Source organism: Barbus barbus, assembly GCF_936440315.1.
Source record: "Barbus barbus genome assembly, chromosome: 16".
NCBI lineage: Eukaryota > Metazoa > Chordata > Actinopteri > Cypriniformes > Cyprinidae > Barbus > Barbus barbus.
The window spans coordinates 1475238-1491798 of record NC_136744.1 but is presented as its reverse complement, the minus strand read 5'-3'; the positions used below and the strand labels follow the sequence as shown (position 1 = coordinate 1491798).

General features: G+C 42.1%; 1 protein-coding gene across 1 annotated transcript in view; it reads right to left on the bottom strand.

Annotated features, from left to right (window-relative positions):
• The window catches only part of LOC306882058 (girdin-like), a 75976-nt gene that overhangs the window by 38543 nt on the left and 20872 nt on the right, over positions 1-16561 (bottom strand). Inside the window, exons 11-19 of the mRNA XM_079436493.1 lie at positions 8064-8210; positions 7463-7610; positions 7106-7275; positions 5271-5408; positions 1364-2434; positions 1153-1280; positions 543-681; positions 287-463; positions 39-200 (exon numbers count right to left, since the gene is read on the bottom strand). Coding sequence (XP_079292619.1) covers positions 39-200; positions 287-463; positions 543-681; positions 1153-1280; positions 1364-2434; positions 5271-5408; positions 7106-7275; positions 7463-7610; positions 8064-8210 — 2280 coding nt within the window. The remainder of the gene's footprint in view (positions 1-38; positions 201-286; positions 464-542; positions 682-1152; positions 1281-1363; positions 2435-5270; positions 5409-7105; positions 7276-7462; positions 7611-8063; positions 8211-16561) is intronic.

Genomic DNA, 16561 nt, shown 5'->3' with positions numbered 1-16561 from the left:
AGTGCAAACACGATGCCAATATTGGCTATGCTACTGACCTGTAGTTTGGCGTTCTGTGTTTGTAGCGTGGTGTTGTTCTCCTGTAGAGACGCGGTCTGCCTCTGGAGAGCTAATATCTGCGCCTGTAGATTACTGCTCTGGGACTCCAGCTGCTTCAACTGCGTCCGGAGAGCCTGTTTCTCTGCTTGGAGAGTGGCGTTCTGGACAAACATCAGCAAAGTCAACCGTTCTGCAAACATAAAGACATTCTGATAGGGGTGAGCTGCAGCTGTCGTATGGTACTTACGTTTCTCTCCACCTCTATGAGTCGGTCTTTGACCCTCAGAAGCTCTCGCGTGGCCTCTTGACTCTCCTTCTCCCATTTGCTGACGCTCTGTGCGTCCTCCCGTCCTCGAGCAGGCGAGCTCTGAGCCGAACACTCCTCCTCCTGACGCTGGCGCAGAGCCTCGTAGTTCTTCTTCACCTGCAGGTGGACAAAATGAGGCTTAATAAACACAATCTAAAGTCACTGCCAACCAGCCTAACCAAGCCTAACGCCCAACCGTTTTGAGCTCCTGTCGTAGCTGTTGGTTGAGGTTGGAGGACTCCTGCAGTCGGGCTTCTAGAGCAGCGATCTTCTCCACTTTGATCTCCAGAGAGGACTTCAGAGTGGACTCCAGTTTACACTCTAGAAGCCTAAACCTGACAAACAAGAAATGCACCGTTATACAGGTGACATTATGACTCCAGCATTCGTGTAAATTCATGTTGTTGCAGCCCTAGTTACTGAAGTGAATTATGAACTCTAGTTTATTAGGTTTTACATGGAGCGAAGAAGAAAACAAAATGCCATCAAATCTTTTCTGAAGACAGTCAAAACCTTCAGAGGTACATATAAATAATTCATTCATATATTAATTTGTATAATTCCCTTATCACTCTTTTAAAACCTATCAGCTTTTCCGCCATGTTTTCACACAAAGAAACTACTGTGTGCTGTGACTGTTACTTAAAACTGTGCTTTATGCTGAACAGTATTTATTTATCCTCAGTTGTTCAAATCACGGTAATCGAATACGGTTTTAATGATAATTAAAATAACCGTGAAGAATTGTATCATGATTTATCGTCAAACCGGTAATCGTTCCATCCCTAATTCCATGTGTGAATTACCTGTCATCAGAGCTCTCGTCATCACCCAGAAGCCCCTCTTTATTGAGGCCGATCTTCTCAAGCTCATGGGTCAGCTTCTCCAGGTCATTGTTAATCTGCTGGGTCTTTAATTTTTCATTGACAAGCTCCTGCAGCAGGAAACATCACAGTAAGAGTCGTGCAAGCAATCCACAGTCAAGCATACACCAGCTAAATGTGTTTGCTTGGTTACCTCTCTCAGAGTGACCAGGGTCTTCTTGTCTATGGTTGCTTGTTTGACCAGTTCTTTATTGTCCTTTTCCAAGTCTTTCACACGACCACACATGTCTTTGAGAGCGGCGACCTCCTTGCCCAGCGTGCGGTTCTCCTTCTCGAGATGAGAGATGCGCAGGTTGTCTTCATCGAGTTTGGAGTCTTTGAATTCAGCCTGCTGTCGCAGCCGTTTGTTCTCCTTCTCCAGCTGTTTCTTGTCCTTCTCCAGCTGAGCGTTCTCCTGCTCCAGGGCCACGTTCTCCTGCGCCAGCTGCTCCAGACCTTTGCTGGAGATTTTCAGCTCCTCCAGGCTCTGCTGCAGGCTCTGGTTCTCCAGCTCCGCGTCCTGCAGCTCTCCCTCCAGCTGCTGAATCTTGCGGCTGCCGTTCTCCAGGGCTTTCTGGAGCCGCTGTTTCTCTGCATCGAGGCTTTGGTAACTGACTTCCAGACGCTCGGTTTTTTTGGACGAAGCCTTCAGCAGCTCAAGGCTTTTTTTTAATTGAGTTCTCTCGTTCTCCAGCTCTTTGTTCTCCAGGTCCAGCTGGGCGGCCTTCGCTCCGGTGGACCGTAAAGACCCCACCATGCGCCGGAGCTCCAGGTTTTCTTCGTCCAGCTGAGTGTTTTCCTTCTCCAGGACATCCAGCTGATAGGAAAGATTCCTCAGACCGTCCGCCGCTTTCTTAAGTTTCCTGCTCTCCGCTTCCAGCTCGGCATTCTCCTTCTCCAACACCTCCACCTTCCCGCAGGTGATGGCGAGAGCAGCGAGTCGCTTCTGCAGACTCTCCTTCTCTCGCTCCAGTCGATGGACCTCCAGCTCCAGCTCCTCGGCTCTTTCTCCTTTCTCTTTGTAGTGCTCCAGGTCTTTGCGAAGTTGTTTGCGCTCAAACTCTGTCTTGTTGAGCTTGCTGCTGGTCTCTTTGATGGATTCGTGCAGCACGCGGTTTTCTTTCTCAATGTCTTTGACGCGGGCTTCAGCGCTGACCTGACAGCGCTGCCTGAGAGAGGCGATGGTCTGGTTCAGATGTTGGTTCTCCTGTTCAAGACCCTTGACCTGCGTCACAACCAGACAGAGTGTGCCAGGTAAGAGAGACCGTTGAATAACGTTTCTGTTTAAGACCCTCACTTTTACACTGTCTGAAATTTTCTTTAAAAAACCTTTAACCCCTAGATCATTCATCTGATTTTCAGGAAAATCCAATCAGATCATGTTCATCTTCAAGTCATGGAGTTCAAGATGATTAGTTAAACTGTTCTCAATTAACCTGCTAATGAATTTGATGAAGAGTGTGCTGAAGCCTGGTTTTGTTGGATTCAGTGGCATGCTGAGTTGATCAATACCTAAATTTTCCATCTCGGCCATGTCAAATTATGTCATAAAATACTGTATTTTATTATTGCAGGGTAGGGCTGCTGTTCATTGTTCAGAACATTTATAGTGAATGATAGTCTGCTGGTGTTATACTTTCAGTCATTCTGAATGTGAACTACCTTGACTTTTGAGAACTTTTTAAAGCATTTTCCTCGTATTATTTCTGAACACATAATATGTATAATGCATAATATGCATAATATAAGTGATTTGTTTAACATTTACATCATGTTGACAACTTCATGTGTGCTGCACTTGGAATAGAATTTTCTTTAACTTACTTGAATCATGTTGTTGTTACATTTTCAAGTTAACAAGTTTAAAATGGTAAAAATCGACAGTCGGTCAAACGTAAAAAAACTCGAGATCTTATTTTTTTGGCATATCGCCCAGCCCTACTCAAAGGACATCTTTTTCTGGATTAAACTGTTATACTGAAAGTTTTAAAGTGTGTTAAGACAATGCTTTGAAGTTCAGTGCTGAAACTATGGAGTACTGAGTAATGATGTGTAAATCCGCCAGCATAAACCAATAGGTCCTCAGTTGGTAGTGGCGGCTCGTGGGTTTTAAAATAGAGGAGGCACACTAATTGGTCTGGAGATCCTTGCCAATCCAATCTTGCCTCCCCCGACGAGCCGCCAGTCTATTGGTAATCTACAGCCAATGAGCTTTCATGCTCTCTGTGCCGCTAACATTTAAAAAGTATTGCTTCAGTGTTGGGAAAGCCTTAGGCCAAGCGGCTCAGGCATGCATAGGTCATTAGTTTTAGTGGTAGATCAGCATTGCTGGGGGCTCGTGTTTTGCATTTGTGCAGGGATTTATGTCTGTTTCACATGCTTGCTGCAGCATGTACAGGTCCTTTTCAAAAAATTAGCATATTGTGATAAAGTTAATTATTTTCTGTAATGTACTGATAAACATTAGACTTTCATATATTTTAGATTCATTACAACACAACTGAAGTAGTTCAAGCCTTTTATTGTTTTAATATTGATGATTTTGGCATACAGCTCATGAAAACCCAAAATTCCTATCTCAAAAAATTAGCATATCATGAAAAGGTTCTCTAAACGAGCTATTAACCTAATCATCTGAATCAACTAATTAACTCTAAACACCTGCAAAAGATTCCTGAGGCTTTTAAAAACTCCCAGCCTGGTTCATTACTCAAAACCGCAATCATGGGTAAGACTGCCGACCTGACTGCTGTCCAGAAGGCCATCATTGACACCCTCAAGCAAGAGGGTAAGACACAGAAAGACATTTCTGAACGAATAGGCTGTTCCCAGAGTGCTGTATCAAGGCACCTCAGTGGGAAGTCTGTGGGAAGGAAAAAGTGTGGCAGAAAACGCAGCACAACGAGAAGAGGTGACCGGACCCTGAGGAAGATTGTGGAGAAGGACCGATTCCAGACCTTGGGGGACCTGCGGAAGCAGTGGACTGAGTCTGGAGTAGAAACATCCAGAGCCACCGTGTACAGGCGTGTGCAGGAAATGGGCTACAGGTGCCGCATTCCCCAGGTCAAGCCACTTTTGAACCAGAAACAGCGGCAGAAGCGCCTGACCTGGGCTACAGAGAAGCAGCACTGGACTGTTGCTCAGTGGTCCAAAGTACTTTTTTCGGATGAAAGCAAATTTTGCATGTCATTCGGAAATCAAGGTGCCAGAGTCTGGAGGAAGACTGGGGAGAGGGAAATGCCAAAATGCCTGAAGTCCAGTGTCAAGTACCCACAGTCAGTGATGCTGGTGTTGGTCCACTGTGTTTTATCAAGGGCAGGGTCAATGCAGCTAGCTATCAGGAGATTTTGGAGCACTTCATGCTTCCATCTGCTGAAAAGCTTTATGGAGATGAAGATTTCATTTTTCAGCACAACCTGGCACCTGCTCACAGTGCCAAAACCACTGGTAAATGGTTTACTGACCATGGTATTGCTGTGCTCAATTGGCCTGCCAACTCTCCTGACCTGAACCCCATAGAGAATCTGTGGGATATTGTGAAGAGAAAGTTGAGAGACGCAAGACCCAACACTCTGGATGAGCTTAAGGCCGCTATCGAAGCATCCTGGGCCTCCATAACACCTCAGCAGTGCCACAGGCTGATTGCCTCCATGCCACGCCGCATTGAAGCAGTCATTTCTGCAAAAGGATTCCCGACCAAGTATTGAGTGCATAACTGAACATAATTACTTGAAGGTTGACTTTTTTTGTATTAAAAACACTTTTCTTTTATTGGTCGGATGAAATATGCTAATTTTTTGAGATAGGAATTTTGGGTTTTCATGAGCTGTATGCCAAAATCATCAATATCAAAACAATAAAAGGCTTGAACTACTTCAGTTGTGTTGTAATGAATCTAAAATATATGAAAGTCTAATGTTTATCAGTACATTACAGAAAATAATTAACTATCACAATATGCAAATTTTTTGAAAAGGACCTGTATGTGTATTTCTCAGCAGCATTACGTCTTTGTACTCGCTCTGGGACCACATCCAGTGTTTTGTGTCGGTGCAGAGTACCTGTCTGTCGGAGTTCTGCTGGAGCGTCTCCAGTGTTTTCTCCAGCTGTGCCTTCTCCTTCAGCAGGTCTGCGCTCAGACTCTCAGTGCTGCGCAGACTCTCTCTGTCTGTGGTCAGCTCCGCATGCAGGTGCTCCAGCTGCACAAACACACACCGCTTCATACACTCATCAACTTCTCATCAGCCGACAGTGTGACACTCATCTGACATATGGACACACTCATAATGAGCAATTCACGAGTTCACACTTACATATATTTAGCACGAGTAAGGTAATGCGTATTTGGCGAGTATAGTAATGCGTAGTTGGCGTGCTGTCCTGGGGAAGGGCTCCGGGCTCAAGAATGGCCCGAACCCAGGGTACCCCCCATAGTGTGGTGAGAACTCTAGTGATACCTTCTTGAGTGGAGAAGGGGTGGTGGAGGGATGCTGAATATCCGTCAAATGAACAGAGGTATGTCAGCTGTATTTATATCCATGCATTGATTAACTTGAGTGCGAACCTCCTGTGTTAATTAGGCTAAGTATCTGACGCGCTCCTCCCGAACCTTGTTACTAAAACATCATACAAACAGAGCGGCTAATGCTCTGGAAGCAGCTTAACTGAACCCAAATCAGATTTAAACTGGGATTACTCACTGATGAATATGATCCTGCTCTGAGAGTTCACTTTCCGTTAAGACCACGCAACATTTTAACCCATTCTGTTCAAACTGTTCTCCTTTCTTTGTGTGAGGAACAGAATATATTCACAGCTTAGTGAAGCCACACCAGAATGGACTCCATTTACTTCCTTACTACTAATCCTGGTCTCATTGTGAACCATTCATCAGCACACATTTTTCTAAAGAAACACGTTTGTCTTCATAATCCTTCATCAGAATCTAATCGCTCTAATTTTTAGTTTTTTTTCAACTGCTCACACACAAAATCTTTACTTGTCACACAGTTTCTGAAAGCTGACACTCAAACAGCAGAAGCACACACCAAATCTACAAAACCAGACACTAATTATCTGTCTTTGACTCAATTTCATAAAACACTTTTTGCAAAACATCATCTAAAGCAATTACAAGAAGTTTCAGAACCATTTTTGAACATAAAATGAAGTCAAAAATCGTACATTTAAAAGTAAATTATTCCAATCTGCTGGAGCCTTACACCTAAACACCTTTTCCCCAAACACTTTCTTAACTAAAGGAGTAACAATTTTGTTTTTTGCAAGAGATGTGAGGCATTTTGCACGTGTGTGTGTGCAATTCTTGGATTTGTGTGTACAGTTTTGAAAAAATGGTGTAAGCATCTAAAAAAAACTGTAATATAGAAACACTTTTGAAGTGTTCTTTCTTTAAAGTCAAGTTCCACAAATAAACATTATGCTTTCAAATGTGTGACCCTGGAGCACAAAACCAGTCTTAAGTCTCTGGGGTATATTTGTAGCAATAGCCAACAATACATTCTATGGGTCAAAATTATTGATTTTTCTTTTATTTTTCTATTAAGTGAAGATCATGTTCCATGAAGATATTTTGAAAACCTCCTACTGTAAATATCAAAACTTCATTTTTGATTAGTAATATGCATTGCTAAGAACTTCATTTGAACAACTTTAAAGGAGATTTTCTCAATATTTAGATTTTTTTGCTCCCTCAGATTCCAGATTTTCAAATAGTTGTATCTCAGCCAAATATTGTCCTATCCTAACAAACCATACATCAATGGAAAGATTATTTATTCAGCTATCAGATTATGTATAAATCTTAATTCCGTAAAATCGACCCTTACGACTGGTTTTGTGGTCCGGGGTCACATATGAGAAGCGTATGAACTCTGACCTGCTGACTGAGTTTCTGATTGTCTTTCTCCAGTCGGAGGCGCGTGCCACTCTCACTGGACACCTTCAGCTCCTCCACGCTCTTCAGCAGCATCTGATTCTCCTTCTCCAGCTTCAGCAGCTGACTGGACGTCAGGTCGTTCACCTCGTGACCCAAAGACTTCTGCGGCACTGCACTCACAACACACAACAACTCTCAGCTTACAGTCCACGGACAGCAGTCAAGAGTCACGCTCCTTTAGAAAACATCCTGAATTTGGGTCAGTTCACCATCTTGGCACAGCATCACAATCTGGGATTTATCTGTAATTATGCCCTACATGCACCCATCTGCGGCTGAGCGCGGGCTTGAGCGTACCTTCAGTGAGCTCGGGTGTGGTTTTGGAGAGCTGCTCCAGTTCCCAGCCCAGATGCAGAGACTCGTCCATGCTCTGTTTCTGAGCCACCCCTAGCATCAGGTTCTCCTCCAGCAGCTCGTCCATGCGCTTCCTGTCCATGTCTCGTTCCTACAACACAACAACATCTGTCAGCATCCCCAATCTGTCCAGATATATCACACAATTGAATAAAGTAAATAACACATGCACAACATTGCTTAAATAAAACTAATATTCATTTTACATAATACCTTAAATAATTAGAAATTAAGTTAAAAAATCTTGAACTTAACTACTTACAACTCAGTAATTTGGCAAGCATTAAGAATTGTGTTTTTTTTTAAAGACGAAATCTTATTACACATAGTTTGCTGTGATTATGTAACAGTGGCAGTGAGGTTTGAAATCTCAGGTTTAAAGTTGCTCTCTTTGCTGGTCTTCTGACAAGAATGCTAATGGCATATGATTGACTATTATAATATTTGCCTTTTATCATTAGACAGGACAGATAAGAGAGAGAGAGGAAACTAATGAGGTGCTATATTAATGGACTAAACATTTGAGCGCTCTGTGCTCTCTCACCATCTCCATGTCATGGATCTTGTTTTTAAGCTGCAGATTTTCCTTCTCCAGCTCATGATGTTTATCAGATCGAGCTCTGAATGACTCCAGCTGATCCTCCAGCATGCTCTTGGTCTCCAGGAGAACCTGATTGTCCTCCTTCAGTTCCTACATGCAAACATGGGACACACACACAATCATAATCAATAACAGCCAGCAAAATCCCAGCATTCCCTCATGAATACACAATCAACAACTGCCTCAACATTCCCAGCATACCCTCATGAACACACAATCAATAACCGCCACAACATTCCCATCATTACCTCATGAACACACACAATCAATAACCGCCACAACATTCCCATCATTACCTCATGAACACACACAATCAATAACCGCCACAACATTCCCATCATTACCTCATGAACACACACAATCAATAACCGCCACAACATTCCCATCATTACCTCATGAACACACAATCAATAACATCCACAACATTCCCATCATTACCTCATGAACACACACAATCAATAACCGCCACAACATTCCCATCATTACCTCATGAACACACAATCAATAACATCCACAACATTCCCATCATTACCTCATGAACACACACAATCAATAACCGCCATAACATTCCCATCATTACCTCATGAACACACACAATCAATAACCGCCACAACATTCCCATCATTACCTCATGAACACACACAATCAATAACCGCCACAACATTCCCATCATTACCTCATGAACACACACAATCAATAACCGCCACAACATTCCCATCATTACCTCATGAACACACACAATCAATAACCGCCACAACATTCCCATCATTACCTCATGAACACACACAATCAATAACCGCCACAACATTCCCAGCATTACCTCATGAACACACACAATCAATAACCGCCACAACATTCCCATCATTACCTCATGAACACACACAATCAATAACCGCCACAACATTCCCATCATTACCTCATGAACACACAATCAATAACCGCCACAACATTCCCATCATTACCTCATGAACACACACAATCAATAACTGCCACAACATTCCCATCATTACCTCATGAACACACAATCAATAACATCCACAACATTCCCATCATTACCTCATGAACACACACAATCAACAACCGCCACAACATTCCCATCATTACCTCATGAACACACACAATCAATAACCGCCACAACATTCCCATCATTACCTCATGAACACACAATCAATAACATCCACAACATTCCCATCATTACCTCATGAACACACACAATCAATAACCGCCACAACATTCCCATCATTACCTCATGAACACACAATCAATAACATCCACAACATTCCCATCATTACCTCATGAACACACACAATCAATAACCGCCATAACATTCCCATCATTACCTCATGAACACACAATCAATAACATCCACAACATTCCCATCATTACCTCATGAACACACACAATCAATAACCGCCACAACATTCCCATCATTACCTCATGAACACACAATCAATAACATCCACAACATTCCCATCATTACCTCATGAACACACACAATCAATAACCGCCATAACATTCCCATCATTACCTCATGAGCACACACAATCAATAACCGCCACAACATTCCCATCATTACCTCATGAACACACACAATCAATAACCGCCACAACATTCCCATCATTACCTCATGAACACACACAATCAATAACCGCCACAACATTCCCATCATTACCTCATGAACACACACAATCAATAACTGCCACAACATTCCCATCATTACCTCATGAACACACACAATCAATAACCGCCACAACATTCCCATCATTACCTCATGAACACACACAATCAATAACCGCCATAACATTCCCATCATTACCTCATGAACACACACAATCAATAACCGCCACAACATTCCCATCATTACCTCATGAACACACACAATCAACAACCGCCACAACATTCCCAATCATTACCTCATGAACACACACAATCAACAACCGCCACAACATTCCCATCATTACCTCATGAACACACACAATCAACAACCGCCTCAACATTCCCATCATTACCTCATGAACACACACAATCAACAACTGCCACAACATTCCCATCATTACCTCATGAACACACACAATCAACAACCGCCATAACATTCCCATCATTACCTCATGAACACACACAATCAATAACCGCCACAACATTCCCATCATTACCTCATGAACACACACAATCAATAACATCCATCATTACCTCATGAACACACACAATCAATAACCGCCATAACATTCCCATCATTACCTCATGAACACACAATCAATAACATCCACAACATTCCCATCATTACCTCATGAACACACACAATCAATAACCGCCACAACATTCCCATCATTACCTCATGAACACACAATCAATAACATCCACAACATTCCCATCATTACCTCATGAACACACACAATCAATAACCGCCATAACATTCCCATCATTACCTCATGAGCACACACAATCAATAACCGCCACAACATTCCCATCATTACCTCATGAACACACACAATCAATAACCGCCACAACATTCCCATCATTACCTCATGAACACACACAATCAATAACCGCCACAACATTCCCATCATTACCTCATGAACACACACAATCAATAACTGCCACAACATTCCCATCATTACCTCATGAACACACACAATCAATAACCGCCACAACATTCCCATCATTACCTCATGAACACACACAATCAATAACCGCCATAACATTCCCATCATTACCTCATGAACACACACAATCAATAACCGCCACAACATTCCCATCATTACCTCATGAACACACACAATCAACAACCGCCACAACATTCCCAATCATTACCTCATGAACACACACAATCAACAACCGCCACAACATTCCCATCATTACCTCATGAACACACACAATCAACAACCGCCTCAACATTCCCATCATTACCTCATGAACACACACAATCAACAACTGCCACAACATTCCCATCATTACCTCATGAACACACACAATCAACAATTGCCACAACATTCCCATCATTACCTCATGAACACACACAATCAATAACTGCCACAACATTCCCATCATTACCTCATGAACACACACAATCAATAACCGCCACAACATTCCCATCATTACCTCATGAACACACACAATCAATAACCGCCACAACATTCCCATCATTACCTCATGAACACACACAATCAACAACCGCCACAACATTCCCATCATTACCTCATGAACACACACAATCAATAATTGCCACAACATTCCCATCATTACCTCATGAACACACACAATCAATAATTGCCACAACATTCCCATCATTAACTCATGAACACACACAATCAACAACTGCCACAACATTCCCATCCTTACCTCATGAACACACACAATCAACAACTGCCACAACATTCCCATCCTTACCTCATGAACACACACAATCAACAACCGCCACAACATTCCCATCATTACCTCATGAACACACACAATCAATAATTGCCACAACATTCCCATCATTACCTCATGAACACACACAATCAATAATTGCCACAACATTCCCATCATTAACTCATGAACACACACAATCAATAACCGCCACAACATTCCCATCATTACCTCATGAACACACACAATCAACAACCGCCACAACATTCCCATCATTACCTCATGAACACACACAATCAATAATTGCCACAACATTCCCATCATTACCTCATGAACACACAATCAATAACATCCACAACATTCCCATCATTACCTCATGAACACACACAATCAATAACCGCCACAACATTCCCATCATTACCTCATGAACACACACAATCAACAACTGCCACAACATTCCCATCATTACCTCATGAACACACACAATCAATAACCGCCACGACATTCCCATCATTACCTCATGAACACACACAATCAATAACCGCCACAACATTCCCATCATTACCTCATGAACACACAATCAATAACATCCACAACATTCCCATCATTACCTCATGAACACACACAATCAATAACCGCCACAACATTCCCATCATTACCTCATGAACACACACAATCAATAACCGCCACAACATTCCCATCATTACCTCATGAACACACACAATCAATAACCGCCACAACATTCCCATCATTACCTCATGAACACACACAATCAATAACCGCCACAACATTCCCATCATTACCTCATGAACACACACAATCAATAACCGCCACAACATTCCCATCATTACCTCATGAACACACAATCAATAACATCCACAACATTCCCATCATTACCTCATGAACACACACAATCAATAACCGCCATAACATTCCCATCATTACCTCATGAACACACACAATCAATAACATCCACAACATTCCCATCATTACCTCATAAACACACACAATCAATAACCGCCACAACATTCCCATCATTACCTCATGAACACACACAATCAATAACCGCCACAACATTCCCATCATTACCTCATGAACACACACAATCAGTAACCGCCATAACATTCCCATCATTACCTCATGAACACACAATCAATAACATCCACAACATTCCCATCATTACCTCATGAACACACACAATCAATAACCGCCATAACATTCCCATCATTACCTCATGAACACAGACAATCAATAACCGCCACAACATTCCCAGCATTACCTCATGAACACACACAATCAATAATTGCCACAACATTCCCATCATTACCTCATGAACACACACAATCAATAACCGCCACAACATTCCCATCATTACCTCATGAACACACACAATCAATAACCGCCACAACATTCCCATCATTACCTCATGAACACACACAATCAATAACCGCCACAACATTCCCATCATTACCTCATGAACACACACAATCAATAACCGCCACAACATTCCCATCATTACCTCATGAACACACACAATCAATAACCGCCATAACATTCCCATCATTACCTCATGAACACACAATCAATAACCGCCACAACATTCCCATCATTACCTCATGAACACAGACAATCAATAACCGCCACAACATTCCCAGCATTACCTCATGAACACACACAATCAATAACCGCCACAACATTCCCATCATTACCTCATGAACACACACAATCAATAACCGCCACAACATTCCCATCATTACCTCATGAACACACACAATCAATAACCGCCACAAGATTCCCATCATTACCTCATGAACACACACAATCAATAACCGCCACAACATTCCCAGCATTACCTCATGAACACACACAATCAATAACCGCCACAACATTCCCATCATTACCTCATGAACACACACAATCAATAACCGCCACAACATTCCCATCATTACCTCATGAACACACACAATCAATAACCGCCACAACATTCCCATCATTACCTCATGAACACACACAATCAGTAACCGCCATAACATTCCCATCATTACCTCATGAACACACAATCAATAACATCCACAACATTCCCATCATTACCTCATGAACACACACAATCAATAACCGCCATAACATTCCCATCATTACCTCATGAACACAGACAATCAATAACCGCCACAACATTCCCAGCATTACCTCATGAACACACACAATCAATAATTGCCACAACATTCCCATCATTACCTCATGAACACACACAATCAATAACCGCCACAACATTCCCATCATTACCTCATGAACACACACAATCAATAACCGCCACAACATTCCCATCATTACCTCATGAACACACACAATCAATAACCGCCACAACATTCCCATCATTACCTCATGAACACACACAATCAATAACCGCCACAACATTCCCATCATTACCTCATGAACACACACAATCAATAACCGCCATAACATTCCCATCATTACCTCATGAACACACAATCAATAACCGCCACAACATTCCCATCATTACCTCATGAACACAGACAATCAATAACCACCACAACATTCCCAGCATTACCTCATGAACACACACAATCAATAACCGCCACAACATTCCCATCATTACCTCATGAACACACACAATCAATAACCGCCACAACATTCCCATCATTACCTCATGAACACACACAATCAATAACCGCCACAAGATTCCCATCATTACCTCATGAACACACACAATCAATAACCGCCACAACATTCCCAGCATTACCTCATGAACACACACAATCAATAACCGCCACAACATTCCCATCATTACCTCATGAACACACACAATCAACAACCGCCATAACATTCCCATCATTACCTCATGAACACACAATCAATAACCGCCACAACATTCCCATCATTACCTCATGAACACACACAATCAATAATTGCCACAATATTCCCATCATTACCTCATGAACACACACAATCAATAACCGCCATAACATTCCCATCATTACCTCATGAACACACACAATCAATAACCGCCACAACATTCCCATCATTACCTCATGAACACACACAATCAATAATTGCCACAACATTCCCATCATTACCTCATGAACACACACAATCAATAACCGCCACAACATTCCCATCATTACCTCATGAACACACACAATCAATAACCGCCACAACATTCCCATCATTACCTCATGAACACACACAATCAATAACCGCCACAACATTCCCAGCATTACCTCATGAACACACACAATCAATAACCGCCACAACATTCCCAGCATTACCTCATGAACACACACAATCAATAATTGCCACAACATTCCCATCATTACCTCATGAACACACACAATCAATAACCGCCACAACATTCCCATCATTACCTCATGAACACACACAATCAATAACCGCCACAACATTCCCAGCATTACCTCATGAACACACACAATCAATAACCGCCACAACATTCCCATCATTACCTCATGAACACACAATCAACAACCGCCACAACATTCCCATCATTACCTCATGAACACACACAATCAATAACCGCCATAACATTCCCATCATTACCTCATGAACACACACAATCAATAACCGCCACAACATTCCCATCATTACCTCATGAACACACACAATCAATAATTGCCACAACATTCCCATCATTACCTCATGAACACACACAATCAATAACCGCCACAACATTCCCATCATTACCTCATGAACACACACAATCAATAATTGCCACAACATTCCCATCATTACCTCATGAACACACACAATCAATAACCGCCACAACATTCCCATCATTACCTCATGAACACACACAATCAATAACCGCCACAACATTCCCAGCATTACCTCATGAACACACACAATCAATAATTGCCACAACATTCCCATCATTACCTCATGAACACACACAATCAATAACCGCCACAACATTCCCATCATTACCTCATGAACACACACAATCAATAACCGCCACAACATTCCCATCATTACCTCATGAACACACAATCAACAACCGCCACAACATTCCCATCATTACCTCATGAACACACACAATCAATAACCGCCATAACATTCCCATCATTACCTCATGAACACACAATCAATAACCGCCACAACATTCCCATCATTACCTCATGAACACACAATCAACAACTGCCACAACATTCCCATCATTACCTCATGAACACACAATCAACAACTGCCACAACATTCCCATCATTACCTCATGAACACACACAATCAACAACTGCCACAACATTCCCATCATTACCTCATGAACACACACAATCAATAACCGCCACAACATTCCCATCATTACCTCATGAACACAGACAATCAACAACCGCCACAATATTCCCATCATTACCTCATGAACGCACAATCAACAACTGCCACAACATTCCCATCATTACCTCATGAACACACAATCAACAACTGCCACAACATTCCCATCATTACCTCATGAACACACAATCAACAACTGCCACAACATTCCCATCATTACCTCATGAACACACACAATCAACAACTGCCACAACATTCCCATCATTACCTCATGAACACACACAATCAATAACCGCCACAACATTCCCATCATTACCTCATGAACACAGACAATCAACAACCGCCACAATATTCCCATCATTACCTCATGAACGCACAATCAACAACTGCCACAACATTCCCATCATTACCTCATGAACACACAATCAACAACTGCCACAACATTCCCATCATTACCTCATGAACACACAATCAACAACTGCCACAACATTCCCATCATTACCTCATGAACGCACAATCAACAACTGCCACAACATTCCCATCATTACCTCATGAACACACAATCAACAACTGCCACAACATTCCCATCATTACCTCATGAACACACAATCAACAACTGCCACAACATTCCCATCATTACCTCATGAACACACACAATCAATAACCGCCATAACATTCCCATCATTACCTCATGAACACACACAATCAACAACTGCCACAACATTCCCATCATTACCTCATGAACACACACAATCAACAACCGCCACAACATTCCCATCATTACCTCATGAACA